The 22975-nt window shown below is 39.1% G+C and overlaps 1 protein-coding gene and 2 long non-coding RNA genes across 3 annotated transcripts; 2 read left to right on the top strand and 1 right to left on the bottom strand.

Moving 5' to 3' along the window:
* On the top strand, positions 1–2482 carry LOC110063034 (adenosine receptor A3-like). Its single transcript, XM_020769988.2, has 2 exons — positions 1–107; positions 231–2482. The coding sequence occupies exon 2, from the start codon at positions 463–465 to the stop codon at positions 1378–1380; it is 918 nt and encodes a 305-aa protein (XP_020625647.1). The 5' UTR covers positions 1–107; positions 231–462; the 3' UTR covers positions 1381–2482.
* An 11952-nt stretch (positions 2483–14434) lies between these two features.
* LOC149116612 (uncharacterized) lies at positions 14435–15215 on the bottom strand. Its single transcript, XR_016205407.1, has 2 exons — positions 14932–15215; positions 14435–14609 (listed from the first exon to the last, which is right to left on the bottom strand). It is a non-coding gene; the product is annotated as an uncharacterized LOC149116612 (long non-coding RNA).
* Positions 15216–18088: 2873 nt separating this feature from the next.
* LOC110063037 (uncharacterized) lies at positions 18089–22316 on the top strand. The gene is made up of 2 exons (XR_002298187.2): positions 18089–18948; positions 21370–22316. It is a non-coding gene; the product is annotated as an uncharacterized LOC110063037 (long non-coding RNA).
* Positions 22317–22975: the final 659 nt, after the last annotated feature.

The raw sequence follows: 22975 nt of genomic DNA, 5'->3' as shown, positions 1-22975 counted from the left end.
ACAATTAACAGCTTTTCGTCACGTTCAATTCTATCCATTTTACCTACACAGAAAAAGACATCAAAAATTCGATAAGCGCAGGACTAAATGATATCAGTGTTTAGAAGGTGAATATATCTAATTTTGATCTACACCATTATTAATGCGGTGTAGCTAGTATTTTCTAACATTAACCTCAACGAAGCAATCGTTATTGGCTTCAACTTAACTGATCAAACCTTTTTTTTCAGACTTCAAAGAGCCAAGCGTTTCCAAGAGTGATTTCGGATCTCTCTGACTAGTGTGAACCATTAGTAACATCGCTGCTTGCTTTTTCAATGCGTTATCCTCAACGTCTCTACAGAGGTACCTTGCTAAGGTAACCTAACAAGCTTGTTCACGAAAGACATAGGCGACTCTACATTGCTATCATTGCCTCGTTGTCAATTGACTAAGGGAAACTATAGGCAAAGCTATATAGCTATGGATGCTGGCAGAATGCAAGCTCTGCTTTGCTCGGGTTATTTATCGAGAGGGTATACGTTTTTCTTTTCTACGATAAACGTTTTCCTCTCTATTGCTACAGTTCTAGGGAATGCAGTGATCCTAGCTGCGCTGCGCAAAGAATCGTCTCTCAATTCGCCATCAAAGCTTCTATACAGCTGCCTCGCTGTCACTGATCTTCTGGTTGGTCTGATTGTGGGGCCAGCCGCTGCTGTACATTTCACTATGTGGAGTATTGATATTGGCCAGATGGTGGACCTCTGTGCGTACTCTGCCGCCATCAGCATTCTCAGTTTCACAATTTTGACTTTAGTGTCATTGATAACGTTGACAGCAATAAGTGTGGACAGACTTCTCGCTCTGTCGCTAGGGCTGAGATACAGACACGTTGTAACTATGAAGCGAATTCAAGTATTACTCGTCTGTGTTTGGATTCTCAGCATTTCGTATACATTGATGATGCCGTTATGGAATTATAGTATTGCTAAAATCTGTGGGTACACTTTACAATCAGTTTGCCTTGTGGTGTCGGCGTTTTGCTACGCGAAAATCTTCCTTACACTCCGACATCATAAAACTAAGGTGCAAGTACGGGTTCACCAAGGTCAACCGAATGGAAGAGGAATACCACTTAACATAAAGCGATACAGAAAAACATTATCAGCTGCAGTGTGGGTCCTGATAACGTTGGTGGCCTGTTATCTCCCACATATTGCAGTCACGGCTCTGTTTTCAATTTATGGCCTCTCTCCACTTTTACGAACAATGTGGGGGCTATCAGGAATTCTTGTTTTTTTAATCTCATCTTTAAACCCGCTTCTTTATTGCTGGAAAATGAAACAAGTGAGGCAAGCAGTTAAGATCACGATAAGACAGGCATTATGCTTGTCGGATTAATCAGTTAACCAGGATTCATTTCTTAACTTAGCCCGGCTTTATACCTAATCTGTCCACAAACGTTTATTTTTTTGCTGCGAGTTATTTTTCTTCGAGCGCACGAGCGAGCGAGCGCGCGAGAGCGGCTTTCCACAGGGTCACCCCCTTGAATACTTTTGCTTACGATCTCGACGAACTCAGGACAAAATAGTGGGCTTATGAACAGACTAGCCCCACCAACGGTAATGTGTTTTCTTTTGTATAAACGTAAAAATATTTGATGAATGGGCTCACGGGCTGGAAGAAGGGATTTATCCTAAAACTTCCAGGAGCTCAGTTGTTTATCTTGCGCGGAAGGTTTTATGTGTCAACTTCGTATCCATGATATACGACATTGCCATGGCAACCACAAATTCAAATTTTAGCTAAGCAGGATGTTTTATCTTTTTTTAACATAATTCTTCTTTATTTAATCACTAATTTTCCAATTTTCATTTGTACGCGTCATTACCAATTTGGATTAGCTTTTAATGATTAGCGTTGGCGCAATTTCTATGATTTGAAACGGAGGTTAAGTATTCTTGTTGTTACTGAAGCCGTGTTGCAGTATTGATTGGGTCCACAGCCCCATTAATATCCAGGGCTTATTGTACCATTTTCTTGTTTACTTTTCATTATGGGTTATTAAGTACCAGAAAATTTTCTTACTGTTAGAATTTCTATTGATGTAAACTGGCCTGGTCTGTAATAATCAAGACAACACCAGTTGACAAAGAGAAATTCAGACTACCTATTTATTAAGAATCAAAACTGTCATACATTTTTCCATGGTATGGCACTATCATTCCTTGTGTACTGGTAATGCGTCTTAAGTGAAGGACCACTAATATTTAAAGTCCAATCAAATAATCTTTATTTCTCACAAATTAAAACAGCGAGAAAGTATGCATTGGTAAACAAGTATGTACATTTAGTTATAGTCTGGAACTGTGTAAATACAAAATCAAAATAATATTATTCCTCAACTTATTAAATAAAAATTATGTTAGACATGATCAGTAGATAATGACCATCTACAATGTAACAACTCAAAAACAACTCAATAAAGTAATCTAAAATTGAAGCATTGCATTTGGGTCTTTGAATTTAAAACCCTATAGTCCCAAGAGGAATCAAAATCAAGTTTTTCCCTTTCTAAACCAATACATAATCATCGACAAAAAACCCACGAAAATTGACCAAACAATCAACATTTGACAACTTGCCTTGAAGTTGAAGCAATTCACCTGTAGTGTAAGAAACGTATGGAGACAATTAAGGACGACTTTTATGTTGAACAAAGGAGCCCAAAGTGTTAATGCACATATCACCAGCTTCCAGTTCTTAGGAATATGTAATAAATAGAGAGGGTCTGGAAGGGGTCTTTGCCAATGGTTTGAGCAATTCAAGACTTTCTCAGAGATTAACAGTTTGTAAAGGTATAATATAAATTCACAGGGCTGATTGAGTTAAATTGTCAATGCCTTTGTGCAATAGAAATGGAATCTAGGAGAATTCCTCTTTTAAGCTTTCCCCTTCATATATAGGTGGCCTATATTTTACCAGGGTTTGACATCAAGAGGAAGCTGCTGAGACATGTACGATATATGTATAACCTAACCGAAACTTCTGCTTTACAATGCATACAGGGCTACCTCTTTTTAGCAATGCTAAATGTTTGAGATTATCTCGTAGGGACTGGTCAGCTGCCACAACTTTACCTGATGTGGCCAAGTCCTTTTCAAATTTTCCTCTGAAGAATTCCTTTGTTCTGGTGTTGCACAGTTTATGAGGCATGTCACTCTAAACCTTGTCGATTACATTAGACTCTACATCCTTAACTGATGCTTTACACTTCTCCGCTGACCATTTGAAGGATTTCAACAATTGATGATCATTGTAAACATTGAAGTGAACAGCTTCCAAAAAGTTGCTCTTGTATTTCTTCAAACTTCGCTCTTTTACATATTCCCTGACGACAGGTTTCTTTCACAGGTCACCAAAAAATATGCCAAAACGTCATAAAACAGATGCATACAAGTGCGTCCCAAGTGTAACTATAACAGCTCTTTTCTGAAAAAAAAAAAAAAAAAAAACGCATAGGGGAAATCAGCTGTAGCACTGAAATAAAAAAAAAATTGATCCAAAGAAAGCCAAGAGTTATTTCTGTTGAAAATATAAATTGTTTGTAGCCTTTCAATATAATATGAAAACGAAAGAGGCTTACACTGATGTTGACAGTGAACCAGGGGGGCCTAGAATCTAGTCTGTCACGATGTGTCACACACGGCATTTTGATGCATCAAAACGTAGGGCTCTGTATATCTTTTGCGAAAGGTGGATAGAATTTGTATTTTTATGTGACACATGATTTAGCCTGTGCATTTTTACGTGAAAAGTGATTGCTTCTTTTTTTCTGTGAACGTGAAGCTTTTTCCGAATTTTTTGTGATGCGTGAAAAGGCCAATTACTTATGCGTGAAATTGTTTTCAGAAGAGGTATAGGGGACCGTCTTGTTTCTGTTTAGTACATACTCGTTGTAAAGATTTCAAAAAAAGAGAGAAATAAAACAGTTCAATTTGCTATCATAATGAATTATCTTATTACGATAAAATATATGTAAAACTACATGTCTGAAAGCTACATTTCAACCCATTTCGTACATATATCACCCCTAGAAATTTTTGTCATTAAAATTATACTGTAAAACATTTTTAGTTAGGGTTTGTTGCATGGAAACATCGATAAACTTCTTGGGAATCTCGGGTAAAATTTACATAGCGAGTTTTTCTGAGTACTTTTTGATTGTGACCCGTGACCCGTGACCCGTGACCCGTGACCTGTGACCTGTGACCTGTGACCTGTGACCTGTGACCTGTGAAAGAAACCTGCCGATTCTCTGAAGTTCAAATCTAACTCTCTCATGAAGTTAAGAAATTCTTTCTTGACAGAAAACAAATGGCCTTCGTGAACAATCTTGAGAGCCTCTGGAAGACGGCTTTTGTCAGTTTCTTTCAGCTAGCTTAATGAGAAAATTGATTTCGCTTTCTATCTGACTTCGGCTTTGAATTGTTGTTTTGCATTTTACGTTTTCTTTTCTTTTCTGATGAAGTATCTTTTCTCAATCATTTGGCAAAGAGCTGGGCAGACATTCGGAATAGGACGATATCATCATCCGATGTAATGTCCTGCTGAATATGAAGCAGCCGAAAAAATTGTATGACTCTGTTCTTGGAAAATCCTAAACTAGAGAATGCAAGACTCCTGTGACTGCCCGAATCGTACTCGATAGTAGTAGAGTAGTAGCAGTTTTGATCTTAAATAATTTTAAACCCTAATGGTACAGTTAGTTACATTTTTGTTTTATTGGAACTTTTTTATTTTTTAATTCGTAAGATGATATTGTAATTTTAAGTAGAAATGGTTTTAATTTTAATTACAAACATTGTAAAGCGCTATTGAGCCCTGGAAATGAGCGCTATATAAATTCATCTCTTGTATTGTATTGCACTCGATGAATATTCATTTGTAAACGCTGAAAATCTGCACTGCATACCTTTGAATTATTGCGTGAACGATCCAGGTAGCTGTTCAAACTTGTCATCCAGCGCTTTGAAAAGTGAGCCTTTCTTTCTGTCTTTCTGAAGATAGTTCGCAATTTCAAACTGACGAGCTGAATGTAGTGGAAGAACACGTGGTGTCCTAGGTCGAAGCTCATTGCAACGAACATCAAGAATTTCTTGAACAAGCTGACCATGTGTTTCGTGCTGCTTTCCTAGTTTTTCTGAAAGTAGTCCCAACACATGGGACGTTTGGCTTCCAACTTAATTCCTAGATCATCCAGGTCTTTCTGAGTGAGCGCCTTTGGTTTTTTCTTCCCAGGTTGTTGTTTACGATTCGCCACGTTATCCTTTTTGCCTTTATTTTTGGATGCCGCCCTACTCGAATTGGCGCTTTTACCTTTGGCAGGACGAGCATTTATCTCCTGTTTGCCACCAGAGGAATCTTTTTTTTCTCTTCTGATTCACATTTGTTCGCGCCAAAACACGCGCACGTGACACGTTGCGTTACACGTGATCGACTGACCTTTGTATCTTTTTGAGCGATTGTATCGTATTACGTTGTTGTCGTTCGTTTGAGAATAAATCGTCTCAAAAGGTTTACCGTTTTGTGGTCTTTAAATTACGTGAAATCGTCCTGAACAACATTTCTACTCTTCTTTCCTCTCCTGTTGCCCGCTGATGTCGAGAGTTCCTGAACATGTTCACTGTCCGTGTCATTTTCACAGCTTGCACCACCAACGTGCGAATAATCTGAATCGCTACATGTACTGTTTTCGGACTCAACTTCTGCGCTAAAATCAGATATGCCCGACAGCGAGTCATTGGAATCCAATGAAATTGTGGAGCCTATTTCCCTCTGAGAATGGTCCGTCCAGAAATATCATTTTCCTTCATTTTGATACTCGCTTTCATCGACAAACTGTATCTCCACACTGTCCGCCATTATTTTGCTTTCACTAAGAACATCAGATCGAGATTGACCTTGATGCGGACGTTTCGGAAAACAGACTTCCGTCGACAACCCATCAACAAATAACTTAAGTGGAATTGACATATCCCAAAACCCGGACTAGAAGCCTCTCTCTCTGTCCCCTCATTTTTTATTGCGTTGGTAAATTTATCTGCAGTCACAACAACAGCTAGCTCATGGTTATCCGCTTAATACCAAAAAACCCCTCTGAGATGAAAGTTTAAGGGGGAGGAGATTCAATCAATACCACTCCACTTGTATTACAATCTATGCCATGGCAGTAGAAGCATCGTTCTAGTGTTGAAGGATGAGCTTATGCTGAATGTTTTTTAGAAAATTGACCTCAATGTAAGGAACTTGTAATTATAATGTAGTAGTTTTCAATAGAGTATCGAAAGTAATTCACATTTACTTTACATTTACGCTAAGCAATTGGCTTAAAAAAATCTCGCCCCTTTGTCATCCCGATCAGAAGTAAAACCAAAACCAATCATAACTCGCTCATACAGGTTTTTAAAGAAGCTTCAAAGCGGGGACAACCACTTATTAATCAAAGTGTCTATGAGCGACTCAACTTGGAAAATGGATCGTCCGTAAACAGTGACAATTTTGATGCCACTGACTTCAGGTTTTAATCCGTAGCTTAAGTTAAGTTAAGCAAGAGCCCACTGGCATTGTTAAGAAATAGTGCAAAACGTAACGGTAAGAGAGTACACGAGGAGACGTAACACTGTTGAAAACTTTCATGAAGTTATCGGTCCGAGAGACCGAGTTATCCTCGTCCGAGACACCGAGACAATTGTAAAGAAAGTACCGCTTCTTTCCGATCACCAAAGCAAGTAATAATTCTCATTTTCATTCTTCTCAGTTTTTTCGTTCCTTATTTCCCCAGCCAGTATTAGTGATTTTTATTTTTTATCATCTTAGAAATTGAAAAATGCAAAACATGCGTTCAGCGTAGAGTCACTATATCACAAGGACAGCACCACGTCTCGCCCGCTCAACAAAGTCATGAACGTCCCACGAGTCATGAACATTTGTATTTTCTCGGTATACAAACGAGTCTTTAGGCGAGTGTGTATACTAAAAAAATACAACTGACAAGTAGGATATTCCATGGTATACCACTCGAGAGCTCTGCATAACAATAATATACCATGCCATAGAAAATATCAGGAGCCATAATCAGGGACGGAGACCGTAAGCGCGCGCTATTTCTAGTATTGGGGCTGTCCCTATGATACGGGACAATTTTTCTATTTTTAGAACAAATTGCGCCATCATGTGCGGCACGCGCGCGTACGTGCTGCGTGGATTTTTGCGGATATAGCGCGGGGAAATGGCGTCCGAAATTCCCGAAATGTTTGATGCTTTTGGCCCACAAATCAATACGTTCATGTCTGTTGGAATTTTGCTTCAGTATTTTCGTCGTAAGCTGCTCCAGTTTGAGTGAAGCACGACAGTACCGAATTTAGTTATGTCCCGCTTTATATCGCTGACCAAGTTGTGTTCCGCTGCTTCTTTTACTAGAGCTCCACATTGCTCCACTCTACGTTTCACATATGTTGAAGATTAACAGCTTTTCCATGACACAGCGAAAAACCAGTTGGATATATTTGGATACAGCACCGTTTCAGGACTTCAAAGTTTCCCTCCTCTTGCCACACGTTTGCGAGGATTTCACCAGAGTCTATCTCGACCGAAAAGTAAAACAAAGTAATTGCAAGTTTGAGTTTCGTTTCGTTTGTACTGAAGCAATGCTTGATGCTTTATCAAGACCCAATAAGTGACAATAAAGTTTATGTCTGTAGATGCTGCTCAATTTTGTTCGTGTAAAAATTCAATAAATTGTCTGTTGTCGATGAATAAGAGCGCCCGCCAATGCGTGTTTTGTACAGTCAGTAAAACATGACAAATTGGACTTCCCCACTTTCGTGTGAAAACGTACATCGAACTCATATAACATCTCTAGTTCTTAAATATATTTAAGGTTGATAAATGTTTGATAACATATTAAAAGCTTAGCTGAAAATATGTGAATACAGCAGAAATAATCAACAAAGTTACGATGACGCTTTCCGTCTTTAATCAACTCGAAAAACGATTTCGATTTCGTTGGTTGAGTTAGCAAAACTCCTTGTCTATTTTATTTTCGCAGTGTAAAATTTCACTATGTTAAAGAAATACACATGATGTTAGTAGCCTTTTGGCGTTGGTGAAAATTGTTGCAGCATCTCAGCGCAAAAGACAACGAAAGAAATCTTTGTCAAGATTTGTTGACAATTGAAATTGAAGGTGCACGCGCTGCACTATGCAAATGAGCTACTTATGTACGCGTCAGACTTTCCTTTAAAAAACTTTTGCAAACTCGCCAAACAAACAGAAGCAATAAGAAACTGTCAAAAACAGGGTTTGCTTATGATTAAGCATTGTTTGGGAAACTCTCAAACTAACTCGATACCAGGGTAAAGAGTTTTCTTTCATAACTTTTCTTTACAGAACAAACGCAAAAGCTTACGCGTTCAACTAGCGTGGGCACATGTTATTATTCATTCACAGCGCGAAATTCAAGTCTTGTTTTCGACCCTGAAAAACTCACCTTTTCCATCAGCTCAGAGCATAAAACTAAATATAAGAGCCCTGGATCTAATTCCTTGCCTTATTCCCTGTCATCGCTGTGAAAAATCTGCAAGAGAATCTCGCAACTCTCACCATTTGATCACGCAACGTGACAACATCCACGCGCGAACTCCCGACACGTGCGTGGATCCGCGCGGATATATGACGTCAGGATGGCGCAATTTGTTCTAAAAATAGAAAAATTGTCCCATATCATAGGTGCGCGCGGATCCCAAGACTTACGGTCTCCGTCCCTGATTATGGCTCCTGAAAATATACAATCACTGTGGCGTATGCGCGGCGCATGACGGGAAGGTTGTGTGTAATACTGAAATATACAACAGCTTCCCTGCATTCTGATTGGCTGTATTTTCTATGGCATGGTATAGATAAGTGTAATCACAATACACGACGTTATTACATTTCACGACAGTACCCTTTGGATGCGACAACCTTATACTGTAAAATTTCGACGTAATGTACCAATTTCTTCCCATTGAAATCTCAAACACAAGTAAAAAGCTCTTTCATAGTAAATTCTCCAAGACGTTTGTAGCAAACGGTCACGCCGGCAGACTCTGATGAAGACCGATCGAGGTAATTAAGGTAATTCCCCCTAAAATAAAACTGTAACTAGATTTTTGTTCAAACTTTGTCCACTGAATATCTATCATATGAGAACTTTAATTATAAAATAAAAAGGGGAGGTGCCCATGCTCGTTAAGGAGCAGTGAGGCATTGAAAATGTCCCATTTTAGCGTTATTTAATGCTTATTACAAGAACGCATTCCACGTTATTGTAAACTCTTTGTGAGCCCAGACTAAAGAAAACACAAATAAACTTTTTAAGTTTGATTTTGACAGACAGCTGAATCCTTGTTAAAATATTGGAACCAAACTACATGCTACGGCTATCAAACTGCAAAATAGAAAAGACTACAGTGCAGCTGCTATTTTCCTTATTTATTCCATTTTCAACGATAGAAATCATATCAGTCTTTTCTCACGCAACTTGTAAAGCTAATGATTAGTTGATTAAAATGAAGGAAAAAAATTTGGGGTGCCCGAGCTCGTTAGTGAGCTATAGCTATTTTTCATCTGACAGAACTCAATGTCAAGGCAAATCCGCCATGTTTTCAATGTGCACGTGCACGAGCGCTCGCTAATGACGTCATGAATTATGCGCATTAAGGTGTTGAAGACCTAAATGTAATAACTGACCTTAAATGTAATAAACTCCTAAATGTAATAACATTTGGCCTTAAATGTAATAAACTCCTAAATGTAATAACATTTGGCCTTAAATGTAATAACACCTAAGTGTGACAACATTTGGACTTAAATGAGATGGTTTATAATCACGTCATCATTGACGTCATCAAAGGCGTCATTAATCAACTCACTGTTATTGCATAAACCACGTGATCTGTTGCACCATCTGTCATCTCATTAAAAGGGTTCTTTTATCGCAACGAGTAACATGTGTTTTCGGGTTCATAAATGTCGTCTGGTAACACAGAAGGCTTCCTGTTTCCTTGTGAATTTACACGATCATCTAAGGCCACGGAACTATGCAAAAATAATGCCAATGCAACTGCTATAGCGAAAGCGGTATAACCCATGTTGAATCAAATAGAAAGACTCATTACTCTTAGCTAATTGAAGCAAAATGACGGTATTCAGCACGTGCGCTTTTTCAGACAGATATCAATTAAGTGTCTGGACATCCAATGTACATTTGTGATCTTTGAAGATAACCGGCGAGCGGCCTGCGATCGGCGAGTTGGTGTTCTTTTTTAAATTATGAAAGTAATTTTCTTTAATAATATTTTCACAATGTTATTTTATGTTAATTATAATTGCAACTGTGGAACATTTGTTGAGTATGTAAGTGTTTGATCAAACTCAATTTGCTGTATTATCCAACTTGTTCATTTTAGTAAAACAAGGATTACTGATAAGTGGTGATAAGGATAACAGGGATAACATCTTATCTCCTGATATCGGAAACTAATTAACTCGCACTTTTGGTCCTTGGATAGCGCTCTTCATTTTGCATTTCAAGACAGGCAAAATGTTTGTCGAGTTTGGATGCAGTGTCCAATTATGTTAATCAAACGCAATCATTAAAGCAGGAATTCTTTGTTAAACAGTTTTTCAAACCTACAGTTTGGAAATGCTTCGTCATTTGCGAAATATTACCCCATGGGGCATAATACAATTGATACTTTTAAAGAAAAAGCAGATTCACATCGGTAGGTTGGAAAACCAGGAATTCGGAATTTTATTAAAAAAAATAAAAAAATAAATTAAAAAAATAAATAAATTAAAAAAAAAAAGAGATAATCAGAGCCAGGGTCGCATGTTTTCTGCACGATCTAGTACAGTAGTACACTTATCAACTAAAAACGATCTTTCCTTGCCCGCGTCTTCAGTGCAAGATCAACTTGATCGCCACATTGCAATTCACATATGGGAGAAAGCTGGGCGACTTCTTTCACGAGAGGATACCATTCTTCCAGCCCCATCTAGAGATAATTCTTTAAAAGCATTCTCGGTGTTATCAGAATTTGGTGACGCGCCAAACTTTGTTCAAGTTTCCAGCAATGGGAAAATAACTTGCACGTGCAAAAACTTCAAACCTAAAAAGATTTGCGCGCATGTTGTTAGTGTCGCCGAAAAACAAAACAGTTTGAACGAATTTGTCAAGTGGTATCTGAAACAAAAGATACCTAACAACTTAACAGCTGTTGCCACGCTAGATGTAAACGTAAAAGCTTCCGGAAGGAAACCGAGCGCCCCAAGACGTCGAAGGCAAGCAAAAACTGACGTTCAAATATATAGCTCTTCTTTGCCGCCAAGTTCCCTGTCTGTATCAAGCACACCTCATCTTCCTCAAATACAAATCACAGCCGACCAAGGACCATCGTGCAGCGTCTCGTTATCATCGGCCTCGTTACATCCACCCATACGACCCTCTTTATCGGTTCCTACAGCTCCCCCCGTACAACATTCTGGGCTTACTCAATCTTGCAGATATCCGCCACCCACTTATCCATATTTAAATTCACTACCTATTCAAACCCCATCCGTTAATCCACATGTCGCTGTACCTCCAGGTTTTCCACTACCACCAAAACCTCCCATTCCACCCAGTCACAACCCATACTTTTTAACAAAACTCAAAGGAAACATTGCGCGCTGTAAAGGGTGTGAGGGTTTCTTTCGTAAGGATTTACCGGAAAACACTATCGACTCTGTTGCCGTAATTGGGCGGAAAGAGAGTGACTGGTATCCATTTGTTTATGAAGATGGATCAAAGTGCTGGAGAATGTCAAGAGTTCAAAACCACTACTACCACATAAACTTGCCCTGTCTGAAGAACCGTAACCACGACTTCACAATATCTCACTTAACATCTTTGTTAAGCAGGATGGAGGGAGGACTTATTATTTCTAATGCCATGGCACAAGAGCTATGGGAGAGAATCGGAGAAACGATATTTCAATAGCGTGACAGCCAGCTTAACTATTTAGGATTGCGTTACTAATATAGGCCGCTAGGAATAATTGAAGACAAGAAAACTCAATGTACAATGTACTATCATGCAAAGAAAGAACAATTAAACCTTTTTTAAAAAAAGCCAATGTTCCGAATTCCAATCACTATGCCTTCTCGTCCAAATTCATAACTTCTTTAACAAAGCTTCAAATCTCTTGTGTGACACACCTTTTACTCAGAAACAAAGAACAAAGTACAGGGAATGTGAGGGTGTTTCTTGTTAAGGTTTTTTCTTGTTTTCTGTATATTTTTTTATAATTTAAAAGTAAGGTATTGCGTGACCACATATCGTGACTCAACTGCAACCGTCTGATTGTCAAGCCGCAAGAGTCCAGAGTTCAGATTCTAGGTTTTATTATCACTTTAAATTAATAATTTATTTTTTCTTTACATTTATTTATTATTATTATTATTATTATTTATTATTATTATTATTACTATTATTATTATTATTTATTTTTTTATTTTTTATTTATTTATTTTTTTAATTTATTTTTTTATTTTTTTTTAATAAAATTCCGAATTCCGAATTCCGGATTCCGAATTCCGAATTCCGAATTCCGAATTCTGGTTTTCCAACCTACCGATTCACATCATCCTACTGGGAAAATTGTAAACGACCAAAATATCGGACTCTGAGACCTTTTTTTCCAGACACAGTTACGTATATAAAAAAGGAGACAGATTGAAGGATCGAACTATCCAGACTCGCTGTGTGTGGTCTCACAAGAGAGCCAAATCGAGATATAAAAGGCATTTAAACCATGAAACGACAACAGCTATTTCAAATGCACCTTGCGTCGCGTCCTGGTGACGTTGTCATCACGGCATCCGGTACCACTGTGATAGTTTTGTCTGGAATTGTTGTTTGGACTGATCAGGTTGTGATTCAAGAACGGACTGATTAATCGCTGGCGTCTTGAAAATATTTTCTGCGGAACCATATTGGTTAACAAGTAGATTTAGAAACAAAAACGTCACGCTATTACCAACCTATCGAAATTTGTTTGTATGAGAAGGAATTTAAAGGCTGGAATAAGGATTCCCGCTTACAGGGATTGTGTGTAGTGTCACGTGATTATTTTACTAAACAACGAGGTGGTTACGTCAATGATGACGTTTGTGTAACGTTGTTTCATTTAAGTCCAAATGTTGTCACACTTTGGAGTTTATTACATTTAAGGCCAAATGTTATTACATTTAGGAGTTTATTACATTTAAGGTCAGTTATTACATTTAGGTCTTCAACATAAGGATGCCCAATGCAAATGTGAGGAATCACCTTAAAAACCTACAAAAAAATTAAACAATTGTTAATTGGTTCATGTCTCATGTTAATGAGAGGGATCATGTTGGATAATGTTAATTAGGTAATGTCTCACACCGTATTCACTTTTCTATGGTATTTCCTGACCGAGGATGAACAGGGAAAGATATATCGTAAAGAAGAAGAGAAAAATATATTGACTATGAGGTGGGTGCTTCAAACGAAAGTATTCATGTTACTGTAGACGGGCATTCAACGAACCTGGATCTGTTCTTGATTTTACATGTTACATGTTACATACCCCGCAAAATGGGCTTTTGTGCAGGGATTCACCGCTGGCTGAGAGAAATGCGTTTGACTTTTCCCGTTGAAGGTGTAAATAATGCCCTGCGACCACACCCAATCGTCCAGTTGTTGGATGTAGCGTGTGTTTTACATTTCTGCAGTCTGGGAGATTTTGTCTGGGAGCTATTTTCACTTTCCTTCCTGGCACAAAGGAATCAAGATATTACGGTGTAGGAGACTTCGTCATTTTTTTTTGAATTGGAATGATCTACTGTTGGAAAACTGACAAAGCCTTCAGGCTCTTGATAACTGGCATAACAGTTTGGTTATTTTGTTAAAGTGTACCTAACCCCAAAACATTTTATCGCTGGCTACTTTAGGTTCGATGAATGCACAGATTTTTTTTTTTTGTGTGCGGCATGACTACTCGCCTCGATGTGGGTAAACAGCTCACGAATTATTCTTTTCCTTTTCCTGCCTTTTCAGCATTGAGAACCTCAACTAACTAGCTAGCTAATTAACTAGTTGTTACTTCTCATAACGCATATACAACAATATACGTATTTCATAGGGAGAACTCCTATGTGAAAAGGTCAGGGATGTTCGTCGGAAAATTTGAATGAAAACCCACTTAGCGAGGTTTCGCTTTCTAGGTTTCCTACAGAGAAAGACTTTCTCTTCGGAACAGGAAACCTAGGAAGCGATTACTCGCTAAAATTGCTTCAGATCAGAAGGAAAAGCGAACAGACAAAAAAGCAACACGCTGTGGAATTGAGATAGGACGTTTTAATAGGAGCTTTCTAGTATTTGTACCTCCTAACATCTCTCGTAAATACTCCGGCCATATAGCTTGCAGTGCCGGCGTATTTTGGGCGTGCGAGTGCACATTTTCGTAGGGTGTTTCTTCCTCACGGGCGTAGATTGAGGGTGACTTCCTCTCGGGTTCCTAAACGAAGAAACACTATGTCAACTAAATATGACTTAACATTTTAAGTCTTGTAATTATTTTATGACGAAAAAGAACTACATAATTTTGAACTCACTGGGAGTCGAACCCGGGCCACTGAGCCCTTCCTTACCACTGTAGCACCGTGCTGCTAGCTGCCGGAAAACCTAAAATTTAAACTACATATAATGAATAGTAATATAAATTAATATAGAGTTACCCTAACATACAAATGAAAGCTAACCGCAAGCAAAATGGAGTGACACTAACCGCAAGCAAAATGGAGTGACACTAACCGCAAGCAAAATGGAGTGACGCTAACCGCAAGCAAAATGGAGTGACACTAACCGCAAGCAAACCTAACCGTGCTAACCGCAAGCAAGCAAGGTAAACATGTACAGCGGTTTATTAACACGTCTACCTTGCATAAGCAACATCCAGGCGTCGAAACCCCATACTCCGCCCGGACGTTATATTTTTCCACTTTCGTATTAGGCCGCCATCTTGGATTTGGCAACTGTGGAGGATTAGGGCGAGGAAAAATTTGCCGAGGGAGTAGGCGTGAAGTGATGGGCAAGCGGGGATGGGGAGGGGAACGAAACTGTCTTTTCAATTACCGGTCAAGCATCCAATTACAATCCAAGATGGCGGCATCGAAAACCTGGTTTATCAGAATTTATCGAGCGTCCCGTTCCAAAATAACGCCTGCACTGCAAACTAATTCCCTGTCGAAGTCTTCTTATTTCACCATGGCGTAAGATGATGTACGCAAGATGACCATCGCTAACAGCTTGAGCTTGGGTCTTCTCCAGCAGTGCCGATTTGTCACCGATTGTCATCAGGTTTCTCTTTGTCCTACGCTCGTAGCAAATGAATTTACATCTTTCCTGCTTACGCTCTAATAGTATCGGTGATGCCATGGAAATCGAGAAGTAAGGCAACACGACAAAGCAGACAGAGCGAGAAGAATCGAATTTCTTACGGTACGCTGCAAGCAGCAGTTATACTCAAAATAAACGATGATGTAAAAAGTTCTTACGCACAGCACGCGAAACACGTCACAACAGAAGCTGCTCCCAAATCCAAACACAACTCAACACTAAGCACTTTGAACTGCGTTGAGATTAGACGATTAAAAGATAGGCATTGGGGAAAACCTGACGAACAATGAAAGGTAAATCTGAAAACAAAACATCGTTGTTGACGTCGTGTGCAAATCAACCGGTCAGCCGACTGCGAGAGTCACCATAGTTTTAGCCGCGGATCAAAAGCTTATATTAATTTTTCAGGTAACAATGCGAATTTCTTACCAGATTTTTTTATTATTTCATACCCGCTCCACAGTCAGATTGTTTTTGGTACTATGAATACTTTGCGAAAACCGAGCTACAGCAGGTTGAATCAACACTCGAATGAGCAAAATATAAATGCAAATAGTTGTGTTGTTTATGTCGTTTGGGTCCATTTCCCATTAACAAATCAGAACAATGGGATGGAAACCGGCTCAACAGCATGGCCGCCGTGACGTGAGTCATGAGCGAGAAAACTTGCCAGCACAAGAACGCATTATATTGTGTAATAACAAAAGACGAAACGCCTTGACGGTTTGTAGTCTTAGAGGAGATGTTTTAAGACAACTGGGCACCGTTTATCGACGAGACAACCAGGGCAATCAACGGCAGTGTAGAGAAAACGCGGAAATCGATGGCATTGACTAAGCGCGCGGTACAAACAAGTTCGCTGCTTCAGAAAGCGAAGGAAACTGCGGTACCTACGTGCCGTAATTCAATTTTCAAAAGCCAGACAGGAATGGAAGGATCTCTGCCACTCCTAAAGCGTAATCTTCACTTGGATCTCGTCTTCAAAGATTTCTTAGTTGCTAGTCTCCAGGCCATAGGCAGCTATAGGCTGGTTTTGAAAGCTTTTTACGACAATAACATGAAAGTTACTGAAAGATATTTTGGTTTTGGCATTATAGATCCTCTGCAAGTTAGCTGTAAAACATTTTTGAAACAGAACATATAGCAATGAGCGTGGAGGGAAGTTGCAAAGCCGTGATGGCAGCGTGGGAGTAAAATTCGTCACTTAGGCCTAAGGGAGTTAGCCCTTTACGACAGATGCATTGTCTAGAAAAAAAAGCTGATAGTCATCATATTTTCTTGACCCCTGACCCTCTTCTTCATTGAATCAACTGAATAGGGGATTTATTGAACAATAAACCATTGACATTAGAGTAAGCTAAATAAATCTTAAGCATGAAAAACTCCATCGCGAGCTGATCAAGTGACCCTCTGTACGGGCCCGGTTAGAAAACCCGAAAAGGGCGACAGTCTTGCTAGCTGGAGACTCCCTTATATTTGAAATACTTTTTGCAACTTAAATGGCAGTTCTCATTATGTGATACCTCGTTGTATAATAATAATTGACAATTACATTTAATGGGCGATGATTTCTACCAAGATATTAGATCCACAGAAAGAAAGCTGTGTACATATAACGGTAGAACAGAAATGTTTAATGGCGATAGAATGTATTTTAAGGACTATCAAACCATAGTTGTCAAACCTTATGCATGCTTTTTACGTTCAAGAGACTAAATTTATGCCATAGCGGGACATGTGCTTTTAATACTAACAGGAAAATATTTTTATTCTTTGTCACTGCCAATTGTAAGCACATTTTCTTTGGCATCACGCGAACTTCCCACGAGAGCGTCTGCGGTAAAGCTCTGCTGTTTGGCAAGAATAGTTGCACCAGCTGTGGCACACATTCAATGAACTTAGTGCCTAGGGTTTTATTCCTACTCTGTTAATAAGAGAAAAATATCTCACCTACATCAAAGAGTATGCGTTCTTCGGAAACATGTCGCCTATCGTTATGAATAAGTGATGAGTAATAACAATAGCGCAAATATATGAATACTCAACGATCCCAGAATTTGGGGTACATATTTAAATCGGCGTGAAGTTTTCATGGTAACGCACGGCACGCGAAACACGTCACAACAGAACCGCGTCGGAATCGAAACACAGCTTCTGCAAAAGTAAGCTCTTTGAACTACGTTAAGGTTAGGAGATTAAAGAAATAATAGGCACTGGGGAAAGCCTGACGAACACTGAAAGGTAAGTCTGAAAACAAGACATCGTTGTTGATGTCGCGTGCAAATCAACCGGTCAGCTGACAGGGTTACACTGAGTGCGAGCGTCACGGTAGTTTTAACCCGGTCGTTCTTAATTTCTTAACAATTCTGTTATTAGTTCATAGCAGTTTCACAGTCAGGTCAGTTGTCACAGTCAGGTCAATCGATCATTGACAAGAGAGTAACCTAAATAAATCTTCAGCAAGGAAAACTGCCACGTGAGCTAACTAGTGACCGATAGAGCCTGCTTCAAAACGTTGGAAAGGGATTTTCAAAAAAATTGTCAACCAATTGAACCGATTTTAACTTGGTCCAAAACTTTTAGCACTTGAATGGAAGCCAGAGAAAGTGGCTTTTGTGACGTAATAACAATAACATGCAAAGGCATTGTACCTGCATAGACACGCCAACTTGCCCACGATCATTTGTAACAAATTACAAACACAAACTATTCATTATTGAACGAGAAATGCAATTTATAACCTTGGGAGCTCATTTTAGTCGCGGCTTTCAGTTTACGAAGTTTTTGAATTTGCATTTGGATATTATTTATCATACATTGAGTTTGGCCTACGCATATCATTCTGTGAACACACGACGCCTTATTCAGCCACAAGCCGTTTCTTTCGCTAGTTTTCTTGATTCAGATGTTTAACTACCGACTATATTTTCGAGCGACTGGAAAAGCCGCTGATTTACAGACGAATGATTTTCAAATGAACGAGAAATGACGTTTATTTTTGGTCGCAGGGAAAACCCATTCAACGTCATCAGAGAGGTCTTCCCGTAAGCGTAACACGATACGCGATGATAAAGCCGAGCAGCGAAGATGAAGATAAAAACTCGTCTTGCGATCCAAGTTCGCGTAGTGCGCTTAGCGTTCTGTCATGCTAAACGAGGTGTTCTCCAGGGTAGAATGCTCAAGTGCGAGGGATCAAAACAGACTAACAATCTCGAGGACCTGTTGTCTACAAACAGGGAAGTGATTTGACATCAGGCCGCTTGGACGTAACATTGACGTAATCAACATATAATTATTAAAGACCGGAAAACATGCTGACATGCAGACAAGAAATTTACAAAGGCAAAGACCGCTAGACAGTTAACAGAACTTCCACAGCCGAGTTTTCAACCGAGTTACAACCCACAATACAAGAACTTCAAGAGTTCGAAGAAGAGGCGATTGATCAAAATCCAGAGGTACTTTTAAATTCAATACTGTTACTTTATATCTTTGAAAAGGTCGTATGGACCAAGTTTCTGCATAATATATTTTAACACAATTGTGCACCTTGCAATAATATTACGCTTTGTAGAGAGCCTTCTTTTTGTGCCCTTTCGCCGGCAATCGATACTAATTAACAGTTATTGCAACGTTACAATTTTCAACTCGTTGATGTTTCGGCAACTATAAGCCTCATACTCTGGAGTTTGCACAAATTCGCCATTAAACATAGAACATAAAATATTCAAAATACCCCTAAAATCCACGAAAGTATCATGATGCAATAAACTTTCCTTGGCTCGATGGTTTTCATCATATTTTGCCGTTATATTATTTTATCGACGGGTTGTGGGTAAGATGAAAAACAGGAACTTTTAGATCTGTTTTCGTTTCGAGTCCTCAAATTTGCCAGCTCTGCACAAATGATAAGGAAATAAAAATATTGTTTTGCGAAAAAAATATGTAATGAAGTTAACCGCCACAAAGCTTTGTATATTGATGCTGGTCGTACAAAAATTTGAAGATATTTCGCCATCCAGCTGAAATGTCCAATGCTTTGCTCCTACGGAGCTTACCTATAGCAGGTTGTTTTCGACGGGCAAGGAGTTACATTGACGACAAGATGAAAAACTGGAATTTTCGAATCTGTTTCCGTTTCGTGTCAACGAATTTGTAGCACTAAACAAATGACAAGGAAATAAAAATATTATTTTGCGAAAAAATATGTAATGAAGTTAACCGCCATACAGCTTTGTATATTGATACTGGACATACTAAAATTTGAAGATATTTCGCCATGGGGGCTTACCTAAGGCAGGTTGTAAATGCAAATTCAGAACATCTACAGGGACAATGATTGTATCGAGCGAGCGTCACCGCTGACATCTTTAACCATAACATTGTCTGCCATTCTCAACTTGACAAAATAAGCTGAAACACGTGATACAACACACTTAAGTCATGGGAGGAAGATGTAACGCGATGAGGTCATGACCACAAGACATATTCCTTGTTGAGTGGATAGTGAAAGTTAAAGGAAGTGAGTAGGAAGCTAGACTCCCTTCAGTGTTATAAGATCAGTGTCACAGACAGCTGTTTGACCACATGCGACCCTCAAAAGAACTTTAGAAAAAAGTTGAGTCTTTGTGAATGTCACCCGGTTCTGCTGCCGATCTCTTGTTAAACTGACTGAATCGGAACTTCTCCATCCAGTGTCTGAACAACCTCTACGTTGTACATGTATATAAACTATAGAATATGTAAATACTAGGTCATATTGGAACCAGTTAGCACCCTTACCAACGGTAAATGGTCGTAACTCATATTTGTAATATAATTTTTGCTGGACGCCGACAGTGTAGCGGCGCTTGTCCGTTGCGAAAACGAACAAATGTTCTCAGATAAGACGCACCAGAAGACACAAACACCAGCTAGTTCTGGGAACGACATTCCGTTCTTTTACTGTGTTTTAAACAACAAAACTGAATATTTCAAGGGAATCAGACTTATTGCCACATATAGAGATATGCGGCAATAAGTCTGGTAGATTATTATCAGATAATGTTTGCTTTCTTATGATTTGTGAACAGTAGAGATCTCTAAGGGAAAGCCCTGGGAACGAGGTTGAACAGATGAACTGTACAACAGATGTTTTCCTCTTATCTTGCATTCATAAAGCTTTCAAATAATGCTAATTTAAGGTTCTAAATGATGTAATAACAGTATATAACACGAATCCCAGCTAGTCATCGGTTAAGGTAACCTATTCCGGACAAAGAAAAACAGTATGAATGTGAATCATAATAATCTGAATACTTCTTGTGCAAGCTCACCTTCGAGTTACACGCGCGAGTGGCGAAGAGCAAAGCGAGAGTCTCGTCTCGCGGCTACAGCGCTTGTGTTCCAACGTGAGCCTGCTCGCAGGCTATTCTTGTGCCTTGCATGGGGACACCGCGACAGAACGAAATTTTGTCGACGGGGATAGCTCGGACGATGATGACATTTTGATCTTTGTGATCGATACATGCAGAGTTAAAAGTAACCTAGCAGCTAATCTTGTGCTCGATCAGACTCTCAAATTCAGTTTACACTGAGGGAAATAACACTCCGTAGGACAAAAAGATGGCGACCGGTACATTTACTCATAATTTTTAACGCACAAAAACTCTCAAGACGCTCATAAAAACGTACAGAAAAGTTCTAAAAGCTTCAAACCTAGAATTACACACAATGTCGTCAGCACAGGAACAAATATTGCAAAAATGTGGCTTTCCTTGTAGTTTATGGGCTGTGTAAGGCTCGCATGGTGTTGTGGTAAAATGTACAGCAGCCATCGTTTCTTTCTTGCGGAGGATTGCACACGCGATTCTAAGCAGACTCTTCTTGGAAATTTTCAGGTTTCTTGGACTGATCCAGTCTTGTAAATGGGGTGGAAAAAAGTTTCAACAACCCCAGATACCTCAAGTACTTCCCGACGAGATTTGCATCAGAACAACGAAGGACAACAGCACGATTCATTGAGACTTTCCGAGAGGCGATACAGGAAAAGACGAAACGCCATGACACTTTGCATGATGGAGGACCTCTTACAGGCAGAGAACTTTCAAAGTCTTTTAAATATTTACACAACGAGAAGAGGATCTAGAAATTCCGTGGAATAGATGTTTTCACCGTTCCAAGCTTGAAATATCAATTCTCTTGTTGGTTTGCTTAGGCAATGAATTGATGTTGAACGGAGAAATTTGACTTTGATCACCGTTAGGAGTTAATTAAACAGTGTTTGGATTGTGTGGATAGAAGATAACAATGGCCAAGATTCACATTGTATGTACGGTGGTTGCGTGTAAATCAGCAATTGGGTACCCAGTGCAAGCAATATCATACACAATCATTTCATTCAAAATCACTGACGGCCCGGACGTTGTGCCAGCTTATAAACTGTCCAATAAGCAAGCTTAGCTGATACCAGAATTAGCAGTTGTAAACACTTTTGCAATATAATTATTTATAGGTAATCAGAAGTCGATAAGACATCTGAAGTTATTTTACAGAAGCTTTAACAGTACCAGGTGAAAAGAGCTGGAATCGATCAACGACAAAACAAGATTATTTTAACTGTTTTAAACCTTTTTGATCATGTCTTGAAATGAATATATTTTCTTTTGTAGATAGGTAAGCATTTTCATACTTTTTATTCTCAGCTGCATGTCAACTATAATTAAGCACGTTTATGAAATTACAGGTTCTGAAAGGGTGCGTGACTTCTGGCAAATAACGTGTTCGTCGTATATGTCACTAATCTGATTCTGTAATGTAGAAATAAAAATGCTTTTACTCTACCAAATCGTTATCGATGTAGAACTACCGTATGCGTCACAATGGACCCTTTTAGCTTACGCGGGCTTACGCGGTTTGTTGCCCCATCAGTCAGATCATGTGATGGAAAACTTAAGAATTTTTGTTTTCAAATTTTCAGATAGTCGCGTTTATATGAATGAAAAATTTTATAGATGGAAAAAAGAACATTTCCCTAGAGAATATCACGTGGTCTGAAATGGGAAAAGAAAGCGCCGCTCAGCTAAAAAGATATATTGTGCCCGTCACTGCCAATGTTAATCCCATTTAAACAATCACTCGGCCGTTGGAGTGCAACACGGTCAGTAAAAATTGCTTGCAAAATCAAATAGACAAAAGTCTGTCAAACTCTTTCACGGCTATGAAAAGGCATAGTTTATATAAGTGAAATGGAGTCACACATCGGGTCTTTATTTCGACGATGAGCTGAGAGAGACTGGGGCAGAATCAGGAAACAATCTTGTTCACAAAAGTCTTTTCTTTTTTTCTCGCGGGAACGAGGTGCATAGAAAAGACCGCAGTCTGCTTTGCGTGACGTCACGCAAAAGAGAATAAAAGGAATGAAAAGGGGCTGGCGTCGAAACTTAGTACCAGTATTTCTTAAACAAGACGCGGGTACCATGCAATGGCCAGTGTGACGTCACATGC

Source organism: Orbicella faveolata, unplaced genomic scaffold (genome assembly GCF_042242905.1).
Source record: "Orbicella faveolata isolate gen_17 unplaced genomic scaffold, um_ofav_v1 contig_12, whole genome shotgun sequence".
Lineage (NCBI taxonomy): Eukaryota > Metazoa > Cnidaria > Anthozoa > Scleractinia > Merulinidae > Orbicella > Orbicella faveolata.
This window is presented reverse-complemented; position numbering and strand designations above follow the sequence as displayed.

Coding starts and splice junctions, on each gene's coding strand:
- LOC110063034 (XM_020769988.2), top strand. CDS start 463: ATGGATGCTGGCAGAATGCAAGCTCTGCTTTGCTCGGGTTATTTATCG.